This window comes from Apodemus sylvaticus, chromosome 4 (genome assembly GCF_947179515.1).
Source record: "Apodemus sylvaticus chromosome 4, mApoSyl1.1, whole genome shotgun sequence".
In the NCBI taxonomy this organism is placed as follows: Eukaryota; Metazoa; Chordata; class Mammalia; order Rodentia; family Muridae; genus Apodemus; species Apodemus sylvaticus.
In genome coordinates this window covers 32371158-32393796 of record NC_067475.1, presented here as the reverse complement: position 1 = coordinate 32393796, position 22639 = coordinate 32371158, and the positions used below count along the sequence as shown (strand labels likewise).

At 40.1% G+C, this 22639-nt stretch overlaps 2 protein-coding genes across 2 annotated transcripts in view; one reads left to right on the top strand and one right to left on the bottom strand.

Moving 5' to 3' along the window:
* Positions 1 to 22639, top strand: part of Col25a1 (collagen type XXV alpha 1 chain) — a 397132-nt gene that overhangs the window by 8265 nt on the left and 366228 nt on the right. The window lies entirely within an intron of this gene.
* Positions 423 to 805, bottom strand: LOC127682691 (alpha-ketoglutarate dehydrogenase component 4-like). Its single transcript, XM_052179248.1, has one exon. It carries the CDS (start codon positions 803 to 805, stop codon positions 458 to 460), a length of 348 nt encoding a protein of 115 aa, XP_052035208.1. The 3' UTR covers positions 423 to 457.

Below are 22639 nucleotides of genomic sequence, written 5' to 3'. Positions count from 1 at the left end.
TTCTGATACCCAGAAACTTATCCAGATATGTCTTTGGAGTGTCTAAGTGGCTTCAGTTGAACCCGTGAAAATGGAAGCATTCCTGAGTTTACCTCATATCTTATTTATAAGTCATCCTTTCTTTTGTAAAAACATGTTGATAGACAGCGGCCTCATTTGTTAGAAATTGTGAAACTGTGTTCATTTGATTTTTTTTTCTTTTTAGATACTATGTGCTTTTAATAGCTCAGCACTGGTAACACTTCATAATCAAGAGTAAGTTAACAGGCTAGCATTTAAAAATGTAGACTTTAATAAGTGTACAGGTCAGCCTGTGGAGAAGCTGACAAGATACATAATGTAGGAGATACAGTGGCCACCTGGAGTGTCTAGACTTCGTTCTGCTTACAGAATATTTATTAAGGTTGTTTAATATATGACTTTTCATTTGACGCTGTGGAAGTCCTTTATTGTAAAGCTAATCCTTCTGTCTGGGGACAAGCAGCAGCCACGATGATCTCTCTGGACCCCCACGCTGGATAAATTCCATTTTCTCTTGAGACATAGGTTTCCTTCTGTATTTCTGAGGTAATGACTTTATTGTTTCTGTCGTGTCTGGTGGCCCCTGAAGCATCCGTAAATCTGGGGATGTACTTCCTTTAGAATGCTGTGAAATGACAGAGGAGTGGGAGGGTGGCGCGGCAGAACCCAAAGCTTCTGAGGCACTGAGCTTAGGTTTGTCTCCTCTGTTAGGGAACTTTGTTAACAGAGCATGTGGCTTTGCTACCTGCGAGACCCTGGTGGTGGAAGCCATCTTGCTGCCCATTGTGATCCCCGAGCAGGGCCATTTGATATTAATAATTTATAAGAATGTCTGCCATTTTTTTTTTTTTTACAACATTTAGGTTCTACTGTTTCTTACTCCTTTTTACACAACACACGCCTTTAATCCCAGCACTTGGGAGGCAGAGGCAGGTGGATATCTGAGTTGGAGGTCAGCCTGGTCTACAGAGTGAGTTCTAGGACACCCAGGGCTACATAGAGAAACCCTGTCTTAGAAAAAAAAAAGAATTGTGCTGACTACATTTTAAAAGATTTTTACTTATTCATGAACTCATACATTCATGTGCATATGTGCACATGCATGCACATACATTTGAATGCCCACAGAGGCCAGAAGAGAGTGATATATCTCCTAGAGGTGGAGGTCCAGGTGGCCACAAGCTCCTAATGTAGCTGCTGGGAACTGGACTCTGGTTCTCTGCATGAGCGGTATATACTCCTAACCCCTTAGCTCACTTTCAAGTCCCCACCTTTTAGATAGAAGAATAAAACCTTCTGTTGTCCACATAGGGCCCCTGGGTCATCTCCAAAGAAGCTTAGGACTCCACAGAACACTGTTAGAAAAACTGCTGAAAGGCAGATGCCTGTGCTTAGAAAGGAACCACACCCGCCAACGCAGAATTCATCTCCAGAATTCTACACTAGAAACATTTCTAGAATTGATGGAGCTAAATTATAGAGAGAAGCTACCAGAGAGATGGCTCTGGAGTTCAGAGCACTAGTTGCTCCCCCAGAGGACCCGAGTTCAATTCCCAGCACCCACATGGCAGTACACAGCTGTCTGTAACTCTAGTTCCGGGGAATCGGACATCTTCACAAATACACACATGTGGCAAAACACCAGTCCACCTAAAATAAAATTTATCATTTTTATAAAGTGTTGAAACAGATATGACTATTCATTTGAATTTGCATATTAGCATGGGCTGTAGGTCCTGGCAATTATAGAAAGACTCTCTAGAAATTAACCATATTTTATCAAATAATGGGTGAGGAATGCAGTACATTTTACAAAGTATAAATCTGTCTCTAGCCCCCACTGTAGCAAGTGCTGCAGGAGGGAAATTGAAAGAGGATCCTCTACCTACCATTGCTGTCCACTGCTGTCAGCCCTGATGGTTGCCGTATGAACTGCAGGTTGTGGGCTGTTTGAGTACAGTACTTGACTTAATCATCTTGCAGGCCATGCAATAGAACATCCTGCAACTGTCAAAGTCAGTGGTGAGCAATTTTATCTTGATTACAGAAGTTTCACTCTAAGGGCTTCAATCTAGATGGAAAATATATTATTATTATTAATATTTTTTAGCTAGCTGCTTTACTTTATGGGAGAAGTCAGTTATCTATAAAGCAGCAAAGATAGAGTTGATCTAGTAAGGAAGCGAGAAGGATCATATGCCAAATAAAGGCATTGTAAACTACGAGAAAAGAGATGTAACCAAAGCAACTCTGTCTCCTATTGCTGCTTCCTCTCGCTGCAGTGCTGCTGGGTTCCCAGCCCACAGTTTAGACAGCAAGCCTGGAAGCCTCCTGCACTTCTTCTATTCATGTGATGCATCTGGAAGTTTTTAATAAAAGAAAACCTCTAGCATTGAGAAATGACATCCGTAAAGAAACTGAGGCTTTTATGTTCTTGTATTCAGTTTCCTCCTGTGCAGAGTTATTTAGGGCTCTAAATTCCAGCTACTTCTAAGGGTGGTTTCCTGAATATCAGGCTTGTTCTTGCAATCAAGTTCTGAATGAGGAATGCAATGCATACTGGAAAAATTTATGCTGCCATTTTTTGAATATAAAAATGGCTAATTTACTTTTATAGCAAAGGATATACTTGGATTCAGAGACCTGGGGGTATATTTTGTATTTTTCTATGTAAACCCACAATGCATTAGACTCAAGTATGTTTTACTTTAAACCTTCATTTTTTTTCCCTCAGCAGAATAAAAAAAAAAACAACATGTTTCCATCATCAGTCGTCAGGAAGAAAGCCTAGACGGAGGAATTTTATAATCAGTTGCATAGCGCCCTGTGTGTGTCATATTTCACTCCCTCATCATTTTCAATTTATTACCAGTCTGCACTTTTGTTTAACTGTACTCACATGCTACTAGCATTTTAAGCAGTTACACTGGCTTCACGATTATAAGATGTGATGCGACGGATAACGTCAGTTGGATTTCTGGAATCTAAGAGTGAGCACAGCAAACACAGGCCAGGGTGGAGGATGCTCTGTCACGCTGTCAGTGGAGAGGCGTTGTACCAACAGGCTCTGTGGTTGGAACCGCACATGTGTTCATGAAACTACAAAGATGGAAGACCCCCATACTCCCTTTCTGGTCAGAGGGAGAGTCTGTACCTGAGTGCAAGTGCCTGCAGAGGCCAGAAGAGAGCGTCAGATCTCCCAGAGCTGGAGTTAAAAGTCAGCTGCCGTGTGGGTGCTGGCAACTGAATCCTGGTCCTCTACAAGATCACTAACCCATGTCTCAGCTTCTCCACTTCTGTTCTTTGGCTGCCTTGGTCTCTCTCTAGTCCCAAGGCTTCTAGCTTTCCCTGGCAACAGCTGTATTCATAATTCCATGCAATAGTACTATCGAGGAACATCAATATCAAATAGCGACAGTATCCCCAAATTTTAAAACAATTTTCGAAAGCATAGGAAATGACTCCTTTTTGCTGATATAAAAGGATTGTAGCTTAAGGATCCTAACTTGTTAGAGAAGGTACTAACCTATGTTCCTATGCAGTTTTAAGGAAAATTTAAAACACAGCTATAGTTTAGGAATGTGAAGTGGATGTATAAACAGAGGCTAAATGGACTTGTCCACCATGAAAGTAGGAAGCCACCTCAGGTAACTTCAATTTGTAACCACTTTGCATTGGCTAATTACCTATCAATGGATGAGAGTTTATCTTACATTGGCATTATTTAGCTACAACTTATCAAGTTATATGACGCCTCCCGGAGAATCCGTGTCGGACAACTGGGAAGGGTGTGGTGTAGACCGTCTCTTCTGGAGGACAATTTCCCCTACATTTCTAAAGCAACTGGAGAGGAAGTCCTACTTCAAAGGGTAGGCCCGTGAAGCCAAGCCAAATCCCACGGTCCTGTTCACAGCAGCAATGGTTCTTTATCCATGTCCTTCCCTGTGAGAAGCTTTACCGAGATAGATGCTGGTCACCCTTCTCATGGTTGCTAAAAGCAGTTGTCCCTGTTAGCTTAGCTTACACACCAAGTCCGCACAGGTGCTGAGTGCTGTGACTTCGTCAGTGGGCATGGCTTATATAAGTGGCTCTTAAAATCATAACAGTTTGTTTCAAGCGGAAACCATACTAGAAGACCAGCTTCTTGTGTCCAGGGACCAACCTGTGTTTCCAACAGCGTGACTGAGAGTGCCATCTCTGCCCTTATCTTTTGGAGCTTACTGCTGAGTGATTGCCTTCTCTCTCCATTTCTGTACTTCCAGGGAATCCCCTGGATCCATTAACAGTGGTCAATGTAAAAGTCTAAACCTATGGGCTTGTCTGTATACCTATGACTCTTTTTTTTTTTTTATCTGAACGGTTCCTCCAAGATCCTTAGTTTTTCATAGCAACAAATGCTTATGAAGAAAAAGGCTTTCAAGGCTATACAAGTAGGGGGTGGGGGAGACACTGAAATCAACAAGATAAGCAATTCGTTTAGTGTGAATTTGTAAAATGGGAAACACGATGTAATTGGGCACATTTCTTTCTTCCTTTCACATAAAATAATGTGGCTAAGATTAAGGAATTGCATGGGCTGATAAATGTTATCTACCACTGAAATATACTGAAAACCCAGTAAGAGGGGGGGTCGTAGGACTTCAGCTGAAATTGTTTGAGGGTCGTCAGGTGTTTCCCACTTAGAAGTACAGGGGGAAGAGGGAGAAGGATGCACCCAGGGCGTAGAGCAACTGGAGCTGCTCTTCCAGTTGAAATGAAGGCAACAGGCAAGACTGAGAGGCCAGGCTGTGGTGTGAGGAGTATTAGATTAGGGCGTCCTGCTGTCAGGTTAAGTGTAAAATCAACCCAAATGCATTCAGGTATGGTCCAGGAACTTTGCCAAAGAAAGCAAGTCTTGATTCATATTTAGTCTGGTCTAGAAGCCAAACATTACCCCTTCATTCAGTGTGTAGCTCAGCCACAGAGGCTACCCACACCAACCATACACCTAGTTTGCATTTTTGAGAAAGAACGAACTAACACACTTTGAATAACTTTCTTTGGCTCCAACATGATTATCCTCCTGAGTCAATGCATTTAATGTACCTTGAGATACGTCAGAATAGATGGCCTCTTATGTTAAGTATATTACATATTTTCTTCTTATAATTGTGCTCTTCCTCCTGTTTCTTCGGTGTTCTGTCATAGGCGTAGCAGCAGAAATAGAATTTAAGCAGTAAGCAGAATCATTTGATGGAGAAGAGTAAGTATTTAATTTACATTAGAGTCTTTTACATGGAACTGGAATCAAGTAATATAGTAAGAGAAAGTAAGAGTAATGGAATGAATTTTCTCAGTGCTTCAAAGAAACATCTAGAACACACCAAACAACATTTTAAATAAAAGTTAACATAAAGGATGATAACATTCTCTCTTATAAAGGAAATATTGTAGTTACTGTGCAAACCTCGTTGTATCTGTATGATACTAATATAATCATGGGAATTAGCACAGTATAATTAATTCCTTTTCTTTCTTTTTAACCATGTTTACAGTTTTTTATTTTTTTTAGAGAGTTTTACTATGTAGCCTCAGATAGCCCGGAACTTACCTTGTTGCCAAGAATGGCCTGGACTCAGAGAGATCTTCACGCCTCTGCCTCCTGAGTGCTGCTATTAAAGGCATGAGCTACCATTCTTGGCTATTTCAATACTTCCATAAGTAACTTTGCAGTAGATAATCAATGCCTAAATCTGTGGGGGTATGGCGGTGAGTGCAATTGCTGACTAAAAGCTGTCAATATCTTCCATTTCATAACACATGGGGCTAAACCATACTTAGTGAGTGGGTGCAATTTCTAGTTTTACTGCATCCACAGACTGTAGTGAACTCTCCAAGGGTGTCAGATGGCCGTGTAGAGACAGCTCCAAGGATGGGTGGGAGATGTCTCTGTGAGTAAACCACGTGCCAGGCAAGGATGCTGGCCTGAAGCTGATTTCGGGAAGGTGAGAACTGAATCCTGATTGTTGTCCTCTGGCCTTGTGTACACTTGTATTGTGACTCATACATGCACCTGCAAGTACATGCACACATACAAGTACATGCACAGAACACACACACACACACACAAAATAATAATAAAATAACAATTTGAAAGAGCACTGCAGCTATGGTGGGGAAGATATATGTTTATTGCTGCACAGTTCACATCGGAACTAGCTCCATTTTCCTTATCAGCCAGAAATGTATCTATTTAGAGTGAAGTAAAATTATGTAATTTGATATAAAATGGATGGAACGGAAGGTCATTGTGCTGAGCGAAATAAGCCAAAGTAGCCAAATACTTTATGCTTTCCCTCATGTATGGAATCAAGACGTAAACTGTACACACACACACACACACACACCACTTTTAGAATGATGACTTTGGGAAAAGGAAGGAGTCCAGCAGAGGATGGTACTAGGGAATGAACACAAGTAAAGTACATGATACACATATGTGATGTTGTCTTAGTGAATAATGTTGTCTTTTGAACAATGAGTGCACATTAATAAAATCCCCCATTAGCCCACCCTGTGACCCTTTATGGCAAGTCAGTGTGTTTTGGTGGGAATAGTTTCTGTCCGTCTCCCTCCATTTATTTGTAGAAATCTTAGGTATTTCCGTCTTCTGGCCTCTGATTACTTTCTTTTTGTTCTCTAGGAGAAAATATAGCTGTTTGCATGCTAAAGTGTATTTTAATTTCGATAATCATCCTGGAGGTTTAGTCTTGAGGGCTTTGTAGGATCTTTGGTGTAAGCTGAGCCTTCAATCTGCCCGCATCCCACCGAGTGTTCTAGAGGAACTGAAGAGTTGCTCAGAGGGAACTTTATTGTTCGTATTAAAAAAGCAATGATTTCACTAAGGGTTGAACTAGCTTTAAAAACAAACTTGAAGCAAAAATACGGTTTGAATCATCACGTTCCCTGGAAAGTAGGCTTTTCTGCCGCTTGTGGTTTGGAGAGTCTGTGGTTACAGTAATAGCTGTACACGTGACTTGACCTAAGGGGACGACGGTTGCTGTTCTCAGGGTATTTTTAAGGAAGAGAGAGTTTAGCAGTGAACTATCAAAAGATCTCTCCTACAAAGCCTTCAGGACTAAACCTCAGGAATGATTATTAAAATTAATATGCACGTTTGCACATAACCAGCTATATTTTCTCCTAGAGAAATAAAGTCACAGCCTTAAAAATGTCCACATGTAGGCTCATTCCCCAGCCTTGCTTCCTCTCAACTGGCTGCCTATGACCTTTAAATTGTATTAAATTATTAAATACACATTTAAGACGGTACGGGGAATAACCACATAATTGAAGATTTAATACTACATTCAGCTTTTATAAACTTTATATTTTAGAAATTTAAATTTTCTTCTGGTTAAGTGAAAGGTGCATTAGAAAAAATTCACTATGTCTTTTTTTCTTTAATTGCACAAATATGAAATCTATGTATTTCCTGGTCCTTGGATCTAAAAATCTCACTGTAAGTTGTCTAAGTAAGGCCGACACTGAATTGAAATAGAGTTGTGAATCGGTCATAACGAGTGGCGTGCTGCTTGGCTTTCTGCTATGGTCTGAGTGTCTCCGCCATGCCAGAATCATACAGTTGACCCCTAATCTCCAGGGCATTGGTATTAAGAGCTGGGGATCTTAGAAGTGGCTGAGCAAGAAGGCAGGATTCTCCTGACTGAGGGTTCGTGCCCTCATGGAAGAGGCCTGAGGGAGATACCTTCTCCTTTATATGAGGGCGGGTCCTTGAGGATGGAGGCTGTTACAAGGCAGGCTGTAAGCCTCTGGAATGTTTGAAATGTAATTCTATAGACAGCATAGTTTGTGGTATTTTTGTTGCATCAGGAAAATGTAAGATGCTTAAATTATTTTTGTCAAGATTAGTCCTCATTTAAGGAACATTAATGTCATGTTTAAGTTCTCAAATTCTTCATAAATATTAAGGGAAAGTAGACAGCTCTATGGGATAATATTCTTATTGTAACTACATTCTTAATGGAGGGGAGTTTCTCCTAACTAGTCAGCCCTAAAATCTTAGATTTCTTTTGAAAATGTATAACGTGCTACTATTTCTCAAATATTTAATAGTGTTATTTAGTTCACAATACTGTAGAAGTTGGTAAAAATGTGCCTCAACTCTAGGGACAAGCTTTTTATAGGAAAAACATATAAGACATTTCCCTAGGAAATATAGGACTCCATTCAATAAAATTAATAGCTTAAGGCTAGAAATGTTCTCTGAGGCTGCCAAGGTTTCCTTATTTCAGTATATGATTTCAGCCTATAGGAAATGCAGATGCTAGACAGGATGCAGCCATTGTGCATTTTCAAAGTTAAGTGCATGCTGGCTGTCTGGCTGGTAGTTACCCTGCATCTGGAATGATGGAGATCAGCGTCTGTTACTGGGCTGCTGCGGAGAGGTGGCCCAGACTGCTGTGTTCATTTGGCTCCTTCGTTAAAAAAAAATTAGCGCAGATCTGAGTTCTAAAGGTGAAAAATAGTATTCACAGAAAGTCCCAGTATAACAACAATGAGATGCTAGGCCAAAAATTCGTCTATCGGTCTATGAAATCAGAAGCAGACAGATAGGAATGCTGTTTGATCTGTCCTCTGAATGATTCCCAAGGTGTTTACTATTGTGACAGGTTCTCATGGCCTTCAACAAAGACCATTGCTTGTTAAGGTGAATGGAAACACACGTTTCCTTGGGGCATCATTGTGATGATAGTTACATAGCACCAATCCAAATGCATCACTAGATGTTTTCAGAAGAGGAAATTAAAAGAATATGGTTTCACATCTAAGGATTTGGTTAAGATCATCCCTGTCTTCTGCCCCTGCCTTGGTTTAGCCAAGCATTCTCCTCTTCAGCCAGATTATTTCCTTGAAGTGACTGCTTGTTAGTTTAGTCTTTTAAGACAGTCTTGTTATGAATGTATATGTGTTGATAGCCTTTACCCATGAGTTCCTGTCTAGTTAAATACATTGTTCACTGAGAAATGAGTTTCCCCAACCCCCTTTTCCTTTTCTGAAGCATGATTGGAAAGAGAAAAGTCGTAACCAATGCAGAGTAATGAATTGTTCCTGGAACACAGTAGCTGCTATTTCTATTGTGCACTCCAAAGTCTGAATCATAAATATGGTATTTTCTTTGGCTTTAAAAGAGATATTGGCAAAGTAGAGTAGTTCTAGAGGAGGAACCAAGAAAATAATCTAACTTCTGTTGCACAAAAATGAACAGGATGGATGAGAATGGCTTGGAAAGACAAGTGTCTAGAGGAGGTGGCGGTGGTGGCAGTGGTGGTGGTGGCGGTGGTGGCAGTGGTGGTGGTGGCAGTGGTGGTAGTGGTGGTGGTGGTGGTAGTGGTGCTAAGGAAAGCGGGGTGGCTGCCTTTCTGTGAAGTTTGGGTAATTTCTATTGTGGAGCAGAACTTTGGTCCAGGAGTCGACAGTAACAGGGAACAAATCTCTAGCTAAAATAAGAGGGTCTCCACTTAAAAACAATGTTCTTTTAAAATGATTTTCTTTTGCTGTACTGGGTTCACCCCGTACTGAGAATTTTCAGGTTAGATATATATTAGTTTCTCCTTAGTCTCTTCAAGAATGTTACATATAGAGTTGAACTTTATTTTTTATAGTCATTTAACTGATATATAAATATAGTATCATTATGTTAATATATGATACTATAGATCAACTTCTGCCTAGACCACCCACACTTACTAACTTCTACCATGAAAATAATGTATGATTCAGCAGGAAACCTTTGAAAATTTTCCTTCTCTCACCTTTACTCCCTTGGAGACCTATTCACTGACCTTTTCAAGGTGATGTTCCCTCACCCTCAGAAGATTTAATACACAAACCATACCCCAGCTTTGTTAGAACCACACCCTCAATTTGTTACCCCGTGTATGTAAGAACCTGTGGCTGTTGCGCAAAAGGGAAAACAATCTTTGCTCTTGAAGGTTTATCATGTGAGGATGTGCACCGGTAGCAGAGAACATCAGTACCATTAATGCAGTAGATAGGTAAGAGAGGAGTGGGCCAGGGAAGATGTTGCAGAACAGATTGGGATTAACCTTGAATAGTGTTGTTGGGTTGAAATATGGGTAGGCTTGAAGAAGGATGACAGGAAGGCAGGCAGATGGTCATGCGACATCTTGCCTAAGGTGGTGTAGTTTTTGTCTTTTTGGCATCAGGTTGATGGTGAGCCAAACTCTGCAGCTCTACCAAGCAGTTGCTTTTTAAACCAGTTTACATAGTGAAAAACCAGCATTGCGCGCTGTTTTAAACATTGCCTGGTAGAGTGGAAATGCTCACATTCGGTAACATTCCTTATAGAAGAAGAAGACAGGCCTATTCGTCTCTTTTGGAAGATGTTTGATGCCATTATAGGGCACTTGTTTCCCAGTGAAAGCTGACTTGCTCCCTGGTTCTCTCTGTTTCCTGGAGGCATTTCTGTGCACTCTGTGGTTGACCATGTTTATTGTTTTCTATTCCGTGCCACTAGACGGTGCAGAGATGGGTCACTCACAACTGTGACCCTGTTTGTCCCCAACGCACGAGTCTTCTCATTAGGACATGGCTGGTCATCCCAGACTAAATCCTATAAAACTTTGGGGAAATGTGGTTTGAGATGAGCTTTTTTTTGTGACAGATGTCTCTGTTGGTTCAAAGCCTGTTTGGTGTCAGAGTTGAATGGAGATAAAATGGTCCTCAAGTAGAGCTCATAGGGGTTGCTTTATTAGGGGAAAGGACAGAGGGCTTTCTCCATTCAAGGTCATACACAATGCACAATAGAGCCAGTCCTTTTTTGACAAGACATTTCCTCATTGCTACTGGACCCAGACACTTTGTAGGTGGTCTCAGACTGTCCTTTTATAAAGACTGACACAAAAGGATTTGTGTAAAAGATTGGTTTCATAAAGAAGATCATTGGTTTTTGTTGTTGTTTTTTTCACCTTGCTTATAAAAGCAAACTTTGTATTTTAAACACAATTGAAGGGAAGTTCAACAGCCAACATGGCTGAGTCTTAATTATTTGTGAGAATTTATAACCACTGGCTTTGGATATGCTAACATATGCTGAAAATGTAAAGTTAATCACATATGTATTAGATCAGAAGATTTTTAAGCAATAACTATGTCTTGGGCTAGTCAAAGTATTAATTATACTTAATTTGTCATATCAAGGTTAGCATTTATTTTCAGGTTAGATATGTACTAGTTTCCCCTTAGTCTTTTCAAGAATGTTACATATAGAGTTGAGCTTTATTTTTTATTTTTATTTTCTTTTTTCTTGGTTTAGCTCTGTACCCCATTTTTTGAACTTTATTTTTTTTATAATTAAGTTTGTCATTTAACTCTAACTGATATGTAAAACTATAAAATTATGCATATTAGTGGGCTATCATACAACATTTAGGGGAATGCATATATTGTAAGAGATTTAAATCAAGTTAAATGTGCTTATCTCCTTTATTATTTCTTTAGGGTAAAAGCTTTCTAAGCATTTTCCTTTAGGTTTTTAAAAGTACAGTGATTTACAGTGCTGTGTTGTGACTCTACTATGCAACAACATACCACAACTTTGTATTCTAAGTATAATTTAGTAATGATCTGTCTAGCTTCACCTATGTTTCCTCATCTTCCCTAGCCTTTGGCAACTAGCATCCTGGTCTCAACTTTATTTTTTCCTATCTATCTATCTATCTATCTATCTATCTATCTATCTATCTATCTATCTATCTATCTATCTATCAATTATTCCAATCATAGCCCCCTCCCTCCTCTCCTCACAAGCCCTTCCACCTTTACTCCCTTACCTTTTCCTCAGAGAAGGGGAATTCCTCCACCCCACCCACATGGTTACCAACCCATCTTGGCACCTGTAGCAGTATGATTAAGCCCATCCTCTTCTACTGAGGCCAGCCAAGTTGTCCCAGCTAGGGAAAGGAGATCCAGAGGCAGGCACCAGAGTCAGAGACAGCCCCGACTCCGATTGTTAAGGGACCTGCATGAAGACCAAGCTGCACATTTACAAAAGTGTAGGGGGCCTAGGTCCAGTCCTTGCCTGCTCTTTGGTTGCTGGCTCAGTCTCTGTGAGCCCCATGGGCCCAGGGTAGTTGACTCTGTAGATCTTATAGTGTCCTTAACCCCTCCATCTCCCTCAATCTCCCCCTTCACACTCCTGCTCTCAACTTCTATGGGAGAACTTCAATTTAACTTTAGAAAGAATGTTGTTATACCTTTCTCTGAGTCCTTGTACTAGTTATGTTTTGTTATTGTTGTTGTTGATATTTAGACAAGTGGCCGGGTATTTAGCATTTTAAAAATGGATCTATCCTTTCTTTGGGATGTCTTAGTTTATTCTCTAGATAGTTAATATTAATATAAAATATTTGATGAAATATTTTGTAATGTGTATTCATTATATGAAAGGCAACACTCTGGCTTCTATAATGAAGTCAGTTTGTAAAAATGCTTTTTCTTTATGCCAACTAGTTTAAAGTTAAAACAGTAGCTGTTGATTTATTAGGACCATATTAAATCATGTATTTTCATTTTCAGTTTTTGCTACATTTAATGCATTTAGCTTAGAAATTTGACATGGAAGTGATCTTTGTACAGCAAAGTAGAACGTTCTTAACTGAAGAGTTAGAAAATTTAGATTTAGAACTTTTGAATGTGAGTGTGTTTCAAATCAAAAGATAAATAGAACACTTGATTGACAGGAAAGTAAAAGATACTTTGAAAAATTTAGGATGGTACAATGTATAGATGAAGAAACACACCATAATACAGTCTTCAAGTGTGTTCTCCTGACCCTGTGTGCCATGAATGCAGAGTCAAAGGACAGACTTGTGTGTCATGTAACTCTGCTTTCTAATGATTAAGAAGAAGTGCCCCTTAAAACATGTCTTTTTTTCTTATCTCCATACTTTTTATGGTGCATAATTGATCTCACACGAATTATCTCATTTAAATCCTGCAACAATCCCAACTCCAGAACTGGCACATACTATTACAAGTGCAAGAAATCAAGTGCTAACACCATCTGTCCAAGGTGTAGGTAATGGTTTGTTCTTTGTTCAACTATATAAGCTTGGGTTTCCTGCTGATACATAATGATTATTACACTTACAATGAACAGCTGATCAACTGAGGCCACTGGTCTTTGGCACTTGGGTTTACTATTGGAAATGATGGAGTCAAGTCCAGTTCCTTCTAAGCAACACGGTGTACCTATTTAGACGTGATAACCATGGAACACGCATCATTTGAATAACTTGTGACTTCTCTTGTGGCACAGAAATGTTAAGGCTGCATAAATTTTCTACTGGTTATTGATGACTTGGCAGCTCAATTTGCTCATCGTTTAGTGCCAGTTTGGTCCTTTAAAGTGGGACTATAGAAGTCTCTGTTTGCCACTTTAGCTCATCTGAACGAAATTTAAATGTTCAATTATCAGGATCCAACCTAATAAAGTTGAGGATATGTTTATTGCACAATTGATTTTTAATTTAAAGATCTCATTATCTTTTATTGGAAAACTTCTACTCAGTAATTCAGACAGTTATTTTAATTTTCTTTAAATATAAATTGAGTGTTTTGTAAGCACAGGGTAGACTGGAGAGCCTATGGTTATAGGGATTATAAAGTAATACTATATGCGGTATGGAATAGACTCTCTTCGTCCCCTTTCTTCATGCAGACACGCATCTGTCCCCGATGAGTCTGTACAAGACATACACCAGGACATTTCTAAAATGCAGATTGTGTGCTGCTTCCTATGTTTTTTTGGAAGGGGGCCAAATGGACCCCAACCTGTGTTTTCTGTTCCGCTGGACACAGTGCTTAGTAGTGCTCAGCCACAGGAAGTCTCGATTTCCTGAGACTTGCCCCCTTCCTGCTTTGCATCTTTCTTTCCTCTGTCTGGAGAGTTCTTCACTCTCTCCCTCTGGCTCCCAGATGCCTCCCCATTCTTTATGACCTGCTCAGATGTCAAGTTCAAATGATAAGCTTCCTTTCCCTCTCATCTTTCAGGTATAGCTAAAAGATCTGTGAGGACATGATATAGTGCTCTCCATAGAAAATACTATAGAGATAATTTATATCTCAATAGTTATTAGTTCTTTCTGGGAGTGTCTAGCTTCCAGAGTGTCTCATCTATAGAACATACTTAGTACTCACTTAATTAAAAACTCTGCTTTCAAAGGTCCTTATGAAGTGTTAGAGAACATAACCAGTATTAATGACAACATTTTACCATGGAAAATTTGGACTAACCCCAGCTACTATTGTCATAATAATTTCTCTTTTATGTCAATTAAATAATAGAGTTGGATCACATGACTTCTAAAGTATGTTCTAACCATAAAGTTTGTCCTTGTAAAGCCATTTGATCAATTTCAATAATGGCACATAGCAAGTGTATACACTAATTAATCTTGGTTCTTGTTTCGAGTTTTTGAAACAGGGCCTCATATACCCTAAGTTGGTCTCTATCTTGCTATGTAGCTGAGGCTACCTCTGAATCTTGAATCTTCCTGCTTCCACCTTCCAGGACTAGTATTATGGGAATGTGATACTATGCCTAATGTTGGTTCTTTATGTATGTGAGTACACTATAGCTGTCTACAGACACACCAGAAGAGGGCATCAGATCCCATCACAGATGGTTGTCAGCTACTGTGTGGTTGCTGGGAATTGAACTCAGGTCCTTTGGAAGACCAGTCAGTGCTCTTAACTGCTGAGCCATCTCTCCAGCTAATGTTGGTTCTTGACTTACAAGAGTTTGCAAAAATATTCCAAATGCCAAGTTGAGAAAAGTCATGAAACTATTTACAATAAAAATATTGTAAGAATCTTTGAAAGGTTTGGGGGGCAGTTTTCTTCAACTTCTTTGAAAAAGTAAGAATGTATACTGTACAAATCATTCCATGACTTTTAAGCTCCATGTTGGAATTTGAAGTTATGAGGAAATCATCAGTATGAAAAATACGTATGGTGTTGAAGGTTGAAGTTTTTTATATGAAGTGCTCCCTAGAAAGATTCTGGTTTAATTTCTCCTCCTAGTTCATGGCACATGACTGACAGCCAGTAATATTTAATGAATTACAGAGGCTTAGGAAACCGCCAGTGCTGAAGAGCAAAATCCAAGATGGTAGATGGGATTTTCACATTACTGTGCAGACAAAGTAGAAGTTGACATAGGTGATCTCTTGGGGGCGATTCATCTAGTGCTATATTCACCTAATTTATTTTAGTGAGGGGAAAAAACACTTCTTTTTAATAAACGCTAACACTGGGTTGAAGAGAAAGAGAACCAAAGGAAATTGTAGAGCGTTGAGCTGGGTAAATTAGAATTTAGTACACTATATAATTGGGTGTTTGGGGGCAGCATGGTTTTTTCTTCATTCACTTCATTTTCATTTTGGCATTTAAATTTTTTTAAAGACGTTTTTCCCTCCTCCAGCTATTATCAGTTGCTTATAGATTCTTGCCTAGGGGAAGACTTTGGGTCCACTTCTCTCTTCTCTAAACTGGGATTCTGGTGGGCTTGACCTTGGGAATGCTGTAACAGTTTATGACCTCATATGTGCATTGGCCCTATTGTGTGTGTGAAAAATGTGGTTTTCTTGACGCTGCCTATTGCTTCTGGTTTCTAAGCTTTGAAGGAGAAAGAAAGGTGTGATAAAGAAAGACATCCATTCAGCTCTGAGTATTCTAGGGTCTCTTACCTCTGGGTACTGCTTCAGTGTGTTGTGTGTGTCTATGGTACTTTAGACTCTACTTCAAGGTGCTTCTGTATTGAAGATTGAACAATGCACTAATTTGTGTAGGATATACAGGTTAATTGAAAATGATAAAAACTCAAAAAAGCTTTTTCCCTACTCTACTCCAATATGAACTCTTTTGTCTCCTCTGATGACACCACTGTGGCTGATACCTGTAGTAACTTTCCTGAAGGTGGTCTGTGCATGCCGTGTTACACTGTTTGCAGGCAGGGATGAAAACCTTGGCTGTGTGCTGGGATTTCCTGGTTCCTGTGTCCCAGAACAAGGATTTTTGGACAGGGATACATAAGGATGGCAGCCGAAGAGGGCTAAAGGGAGAAAATTCCTTAAAAGAGAGTAAGTAGACCAGATCTGGAAAAAGGTCAAAGGCTCAAGCGCAATTCACTTTCAGTTGGGATGTTTATATCCCAGGTATGGGGCTCTGGGGGCCGGGGTCATTTGCAAAGCATGTGGTTTTCTGAGCATGTCAGCACCGAGGGCCAGGATCTCTATGGAAGCCTTTCATATGTGGATTTTGCTTTCTCTCTGGCCCTCTTCTACCATACTAAGGTGTTTGATAAGATTGGATAATGATCGCCATTTTCCAACTGCACAATACAGTAATGTACAACATAAACTAAATATAAGAGCTGTGACAAAGTAGGCACAAATACTTTCTCTAACAATATCCTGAAGGGAAAACAAAAAAGAAAAATGCTTAAATTACCACAAAATTATTATAGTCAATCCAAATCTTCCCACTTAGGATGTTCCCTGCAGTGAAAATAACATTGGCCAGTACCACGTTCTCTTTCTTATCCATCACAAATATGCATAATTTTCTCCCAAAAGTGGATTTTCAAAAGTGATTTTATGGTAGTCTAGATTTTATGGTAGACTAAATTCAATACTTTTATGCTTTATATTTCTTCCCAAATAATTTCTTTTAAAGTGCAAATTTAACCCCTTCTAGGAAAGTGATCTTGATAAATGAATGTTGTAACTAATTCAAAATATTGTAGGCTACATTAAATCATTAGAGGAAGGTTCATATCTAATGAATAATCCCTTGGGCTAGTTGATACTATTATTGGTAAGGGGGTATATAGTACAGCTTTGTACCAATGGGAGAAAGCAAAGACTTAAATTTCCATTAGATTATAATGCTGGAGACCCATTGTGGAATTCTGTTTAGTCTGAAGAATGACACTGAGCATTTTCTTTTAACTGGGATATTTTCTAATTCCTGAGGTTTTGCTTTGTTTTTGGAGTCCTGGATCTTTACAAACATGTTTGAGTAGGAAGGAAACTGTTTTGAAAAAAGTTTTTTTTTTTTTAAAAGATGTATTTTTATTTTATATGTATGAGTTTTTTTATGCATGTCTGTATATGCACTGTGTGTGCCTTGCATGCATGGAGGCCGGAGGAGAGTGTCCTACTCTTTGCATTTGGAGTTACAGACAGTTATGAGCTGCCATCTCAACCTGGGCCTTCTGCAAGAATATTCATACTTGGACCATGAGCCATTTCTCCAGCCCTCTGGGGAAAAAATATTTCCCCTGATGTAATGTTAGAAAGTTTTTGTTCAAATGATGAATGGATAGACCATTGAACATGATTTAATGGTGATTTTTTTTTTTAAGTTTTAGCAGGTAGGGTATCACTGTCTTTCTCAGGGTAGTGGAACTAATGGCCTCAAACAGTTCTCTTGCCTCAGCCTCTTGGGTCACTGGGGTTGTTAGGCATTCACCATTGCGCTTAGCTTTGTTAGACTTTGTCTTCGTGAAGATTTATTTGTCTTGTATGTGCATGTGCTTGTGTCTGTGTGTGTTTGGATATGTGCACATCTGAGTGCAGCACCCCACAAGTCCGCAAGTGGGTGTAATACATCCCTGAGGCTGCCGACACAGCTGGATACGTGTTTACTAACATGGCTTTCAGGAGCTGAACTTGGGTCCTCTGTTAGAGTAGTACATGCTCTTAACTGCTGAGCAATCTCAACCAGCCCTTCTACTGAACTTCCTTTTCTTTTCTAAAATATGTTTTTAATCAGAATGGAGTCACATTACTTTTCTGCCTCCTATGTCTCTGGAGGCAAGTCTTTGTCCTGGAACCTTCTGGAGAGTTCAGTCCAGGACCGCTCTGTGGCTGCTTGGTGATTCTGGAGCCTGGGGCTCCATCTCTACCCCAGAGCTTCTGTCTAATCATGTCAAGCGCACACTTATCCCATGCAATGGTCATACTACTGTTGCCATGTAGCCGTGTAGTCCTGACGCTTGTTACTCCTGCAGAGAAGACTCTGTTATATTTGGAGGCCATGTTGATGCTGGGAAGAAAGGGTAGCAATAGACAGAGGAGCCGAGGAGAGATGAGCTCTATCCATGTGAGAGGAACTGACACACTGACAAAGGCTGTGTGCTCGGACGGGGTTGCACTGTGTTGTTTCAGAAGTATATGCCAGAGCTTGCTGGTACAGGACTTGACTGACATGCACAAGGCCACGGCCCTGGGCATTATTATTTCTAGGACAAAAAAAGTAGACCAGTAAATTTGTTACGTTCTTTGTTCTTTTTTAGGTTGATTTTTTTTAGCTTGTTCATCCTTGCAATCTTTTCCTTCTCCTCCTCCTCTTTTCTTTCCTTTTTCTTTTCTTTCCTTTCCTTTCCTTTCCTTTCCTTTCCTTTCCTTTTTCTTTTCTCTTCTTTTTTCCTTTCTTTTCTTATTTTCTCTTTTTTCTTTTTCCTTTCTTCCTTTCTTCCTTTTTTCCTTCTTCCTTCCTTTTTTCCTTCTTTCTTCCTTCCCATCTTCCTTCCTTCCTTCCTTCCTTCCTTCCTTCCTTCCCTCCTTCCTTCTTCCCTTCGTTCCTTTTTTGAGACAGGTCTCTCTTTTACATAGCTCTGGCTATTCTGGAACTCACTAAGTACACCAGGCTGACCTCGAACTCACAGCTATCTACCTGCTTCTGCCTGCCTAGTGCTCTACTTGCCTGTCTTCAGCAGTCATTCAGCAGACAAATTAAGATAAAAGGAAAATTAACATTCTGAAATTGAGATTCTGCTGATCTGTATCATAGGGCAACACCAGTGCCTCTTTCCCAGAACCTGACTGTGTCCCAGACTTGCTGTGCGTTTTAAATGTTCTACACAGTGCCAGTGATGTGAAGACACAGACATTTACCTGTTTAATGTATATTGTTATGAAAGCAAAAGCACATGTAGAATAAGTATTTGCCTTAATTATACATTTATCTTAGAGGGAATTGTGAGAAAATGCCACTGTTGGTTAACCAGTGCTAATGAGAAAACGCTGTTGACGCGTTTGAAGCCATCTGCTGTTTAAATTGGGATTGCACACAGGATGACAGGCACAGAGCTTTAGCCTGAGCCAAATGTTCTGCATTGCTTCCCTTCTGTTAGCAGAGGGGTTAATAGATTACACTGGAAAAGATGAACTGATACAGTGCATCTCGGCCCTGAAAACCTCAGCGTTTTCTAATTAAATGCTGTCCGGTCAGCGAGCTTTGTTCAGCTTAGTAAATCATGATGCTCTCCATCTCGGTGGCACGGTTAAAATTGGAAATGTCAGCTCTGTCTGAACGAGAGCATGAGCCATGGGCGGGGACCTGAACTTCAGTTTCCTTTCTTGCAAGAGGACATAACGAGTAGACTAACTAGACGTGGCGAGGTCTGTGTCTTGACCTTTATTCAGCAAGACTGGGTGAACACTGGAAAACGTTTATTTTCCAGGTGATCTTGGGCTCTATAAAAATCCAATAAAGTTCAATAATTATCCATGATCGGAAGTAGAACCATATGGTCCACAATAGCAGAAGCTGGAGCTCATTAGCGTGACTTGTGAACCTGTGCAAGAGGCTTGTAGACCTGGCAGTGTTTATGATGCTATTTGGCTTAAAGCCTGGTAAGAGATCTCTGATCATGTCATCTCTGACCATTAGCCCAGGTGTCTTCTGGTGGGCATCGCAAATTCAAATCCAAAATGGTCCAACTGAAGAGTCTCAGTCTCCAGTGAATCTGCTTTTCCCCCTTCTCTAAGCAAATGGTGGTCATGGTCTCAACAAGCCTCCTCAACACTGTTCTTTCATCCGCCATTTCCTGTGCATTCCCCCCTTCAGCTCACCATCATCCACTCTTCCTGTGTTAGCCTTCCAGCCTTTGCGCCTTGGTGACAGTAACACCGATGGCGTTCTCCTTCCCATTTGCCTACCTCCAGTCCCTTCAGCACATCACAACCAGAGCACATCAAAAAACAAAGAAAAACAAACAAACAAACAAACAAACAAACAAACAAAAAACCAGTTGAGACTGGAATGAAACCCAAAGACCTTTGCCTCCCAGACTCCACTGTCCCTCCGGGGGCTGGCTTTCTGTCTCCCCTTCCCTTTCTCCCATTCTTTGCCTGTGAGACACGGCTTAGTTCTTTTTCCCATATGTAGAACATACCATGACAAAAGCAACTTAAAGGGAGAAAGGATAAAGATATTTTATCTTCTGTAAACAACTCCCATGCATTTAATATCAGACATCATCTTGTTATCCCTGTGTCTTTACCATGAGTTGTATAACTGCTAACCATTCTATAAACACTTCTCCCTTCAAATCAGAACTTTTAGTACCACACTGATCAACTGAGCTAACTGGCCAGACAGTATAACCAAGACAAGACTTTCTATAGGAAGAGAAGAATAAGATTTATTGAAAGCAATATTTGTTGTTTGTATATGACTTCATATTATTGTCTAAGTTTCAAGATCTTTACTCCTTTCCCTCCATACCCATACTCCATACCCACTATAATTTGGCCCATTGTTCTCTCCTCTCTTCATTTTGCCACATGGTATTCTCTAAATTAAGAAATTAACTTGTGAAAACATTTCCCTCCTGCCTGCTTTTGCCTGCCGCTCACAGAATCATAGATGTTTTAAAAACTTTAGAGTATGGCGGGAGTTTTAGACTACATCCTCAAAAATGTTGGCGTTCCTTTGAATAAGGAACTCAGTTAAACATAAGGACAGATCTCCTCTCCTACTTTGTACCTGATCAAAGTGGGTCAGGAAGCGGGGGTGGGGGAACAGGGATTCTGGCTTACTAAGTCACAGTTTTGGGGAGAGTTTGTTCATCTCCTCTTAGCCATTAAATCTTTATTTTTAGGACTCCATGAACATGTGATGCCTGGATGGCAGACGAGCCAGCCTCTGGCTATCTTGCCCTTTCTTTTCCCTCTATTATTCTTTTGCTCTTTTGAAACTAGTTTTGTTTAAATGGGATTAAATGGAAAAAGATGCCCCAGGTAGCTAGGAAAACTGGAAATAGTACTATTTGTCTTTGTGCACATAAGTCTTGTTTATGTACATATAAATACTTAAAAGTATAACACAAGTGCATGTCATATGTCTGAGTTCATGCTTGGGGGAATCTTGACTCTAGGTTTGGCGACATCTGAAGCTATGTGTGAGACTCTGCTGCCATAATGTAATGCGATATTCTTATTAAGAACTAGGGACTTGCTTTCTGCAATAGAAATTAATCAACCTCACCTTTGTGCTTTATTTAAACTAAAGCAATCAGAGGGAAAAGCCACTAGTCACAGTGATAGAATTATAGCTCTCATGTGCAGACTTTTTTTTTGTTACCATGGCAATGAAATCCCATTTTTTTCTAGTAACCAAGAAGTATTGATAGTCTATTTGCAAGACACAGGTGCTGCTTTGCAGCTACAGGTATTTTAAATGAAATGAAAATTTCTGAGGTTTGCGACATGTATTTTAGGGATGATGGTTTTAGCATTTGAAAACTTCTTTTCTGAAAAGTAGCTTGATTTCTTTTTTCATACACAAATGCCATGTTTGCATGTGGGTAATCAATGACCTCTGCTTTGAAATCTGCATCTACACTGTGGAAGATCCTGCTAGTACAAGGAGAAGGTGTATGGGGGAGGAGTGAGTTTGTGCCACCAGGCATTCACCAGGAGAATGAAGCATAAGGAGCTTCATTTGAAAGAGATTTGTAGAGGGCTGGGAAGAGCTCAGTCAGTAGTGTGCTAGCCCTGCAAGCAGTAGGACCTGAGTTTGATCCTAACATTTGTGTGAAATGGAACCTGCACTTGTAACCTCAACACTAGGGAGGTGGGAGCACAGGGACAGCTGGGGTCGACAACTTTGTCTGTCTAGCCAGCCCTGTGTCATGGTGAAAAAAATTATCTCAGAACACACAAGGGCGTGAGGTCTGAGGAGGGATGACACCGGAAGTTGTCCTTCATCAAGGGAAGCCCCCGTGATGCATGTGTATCTGCACCCCCAGACATACACTGCACACATATGAACCTGCACCCCATTTTCCCTAGAAGAAATGTGTAGACGTTAATGTGGCACAAGAATATAGTGTGTTAAAACTTTACTCATCATAAACTATAAGTACCACATAAAAAGGGAAGATGAAAGTCTAAATGGAATCAGAACCAGTAGCCCATAATAAGCTCTAGCCTGACAGTTCCGAGAAGATTCCTTGGAAAGGCTGGTAATTGGGCTGGATTGTGAATGATCCTACTTAACAAGCCAGTGGCTGGGAAATGAAAGGATCTTTGAAATAGAGGAAGGAACAAACGTTTGATGTGCTTGAGAGGAGACATATTGGACAGTCTGTGTTATGGTCATAGCATAGTGGTTCAAAGTGGTTCATAGCTTTAGAGCGATATCAATTGGATTCTAGTCTTGGTGCCAACACTGCTATTGTACTATTGCTGGGAACATTGATTTTAGAGCATTGTATAGTAGTTGTCTGAAGGGTAATAAC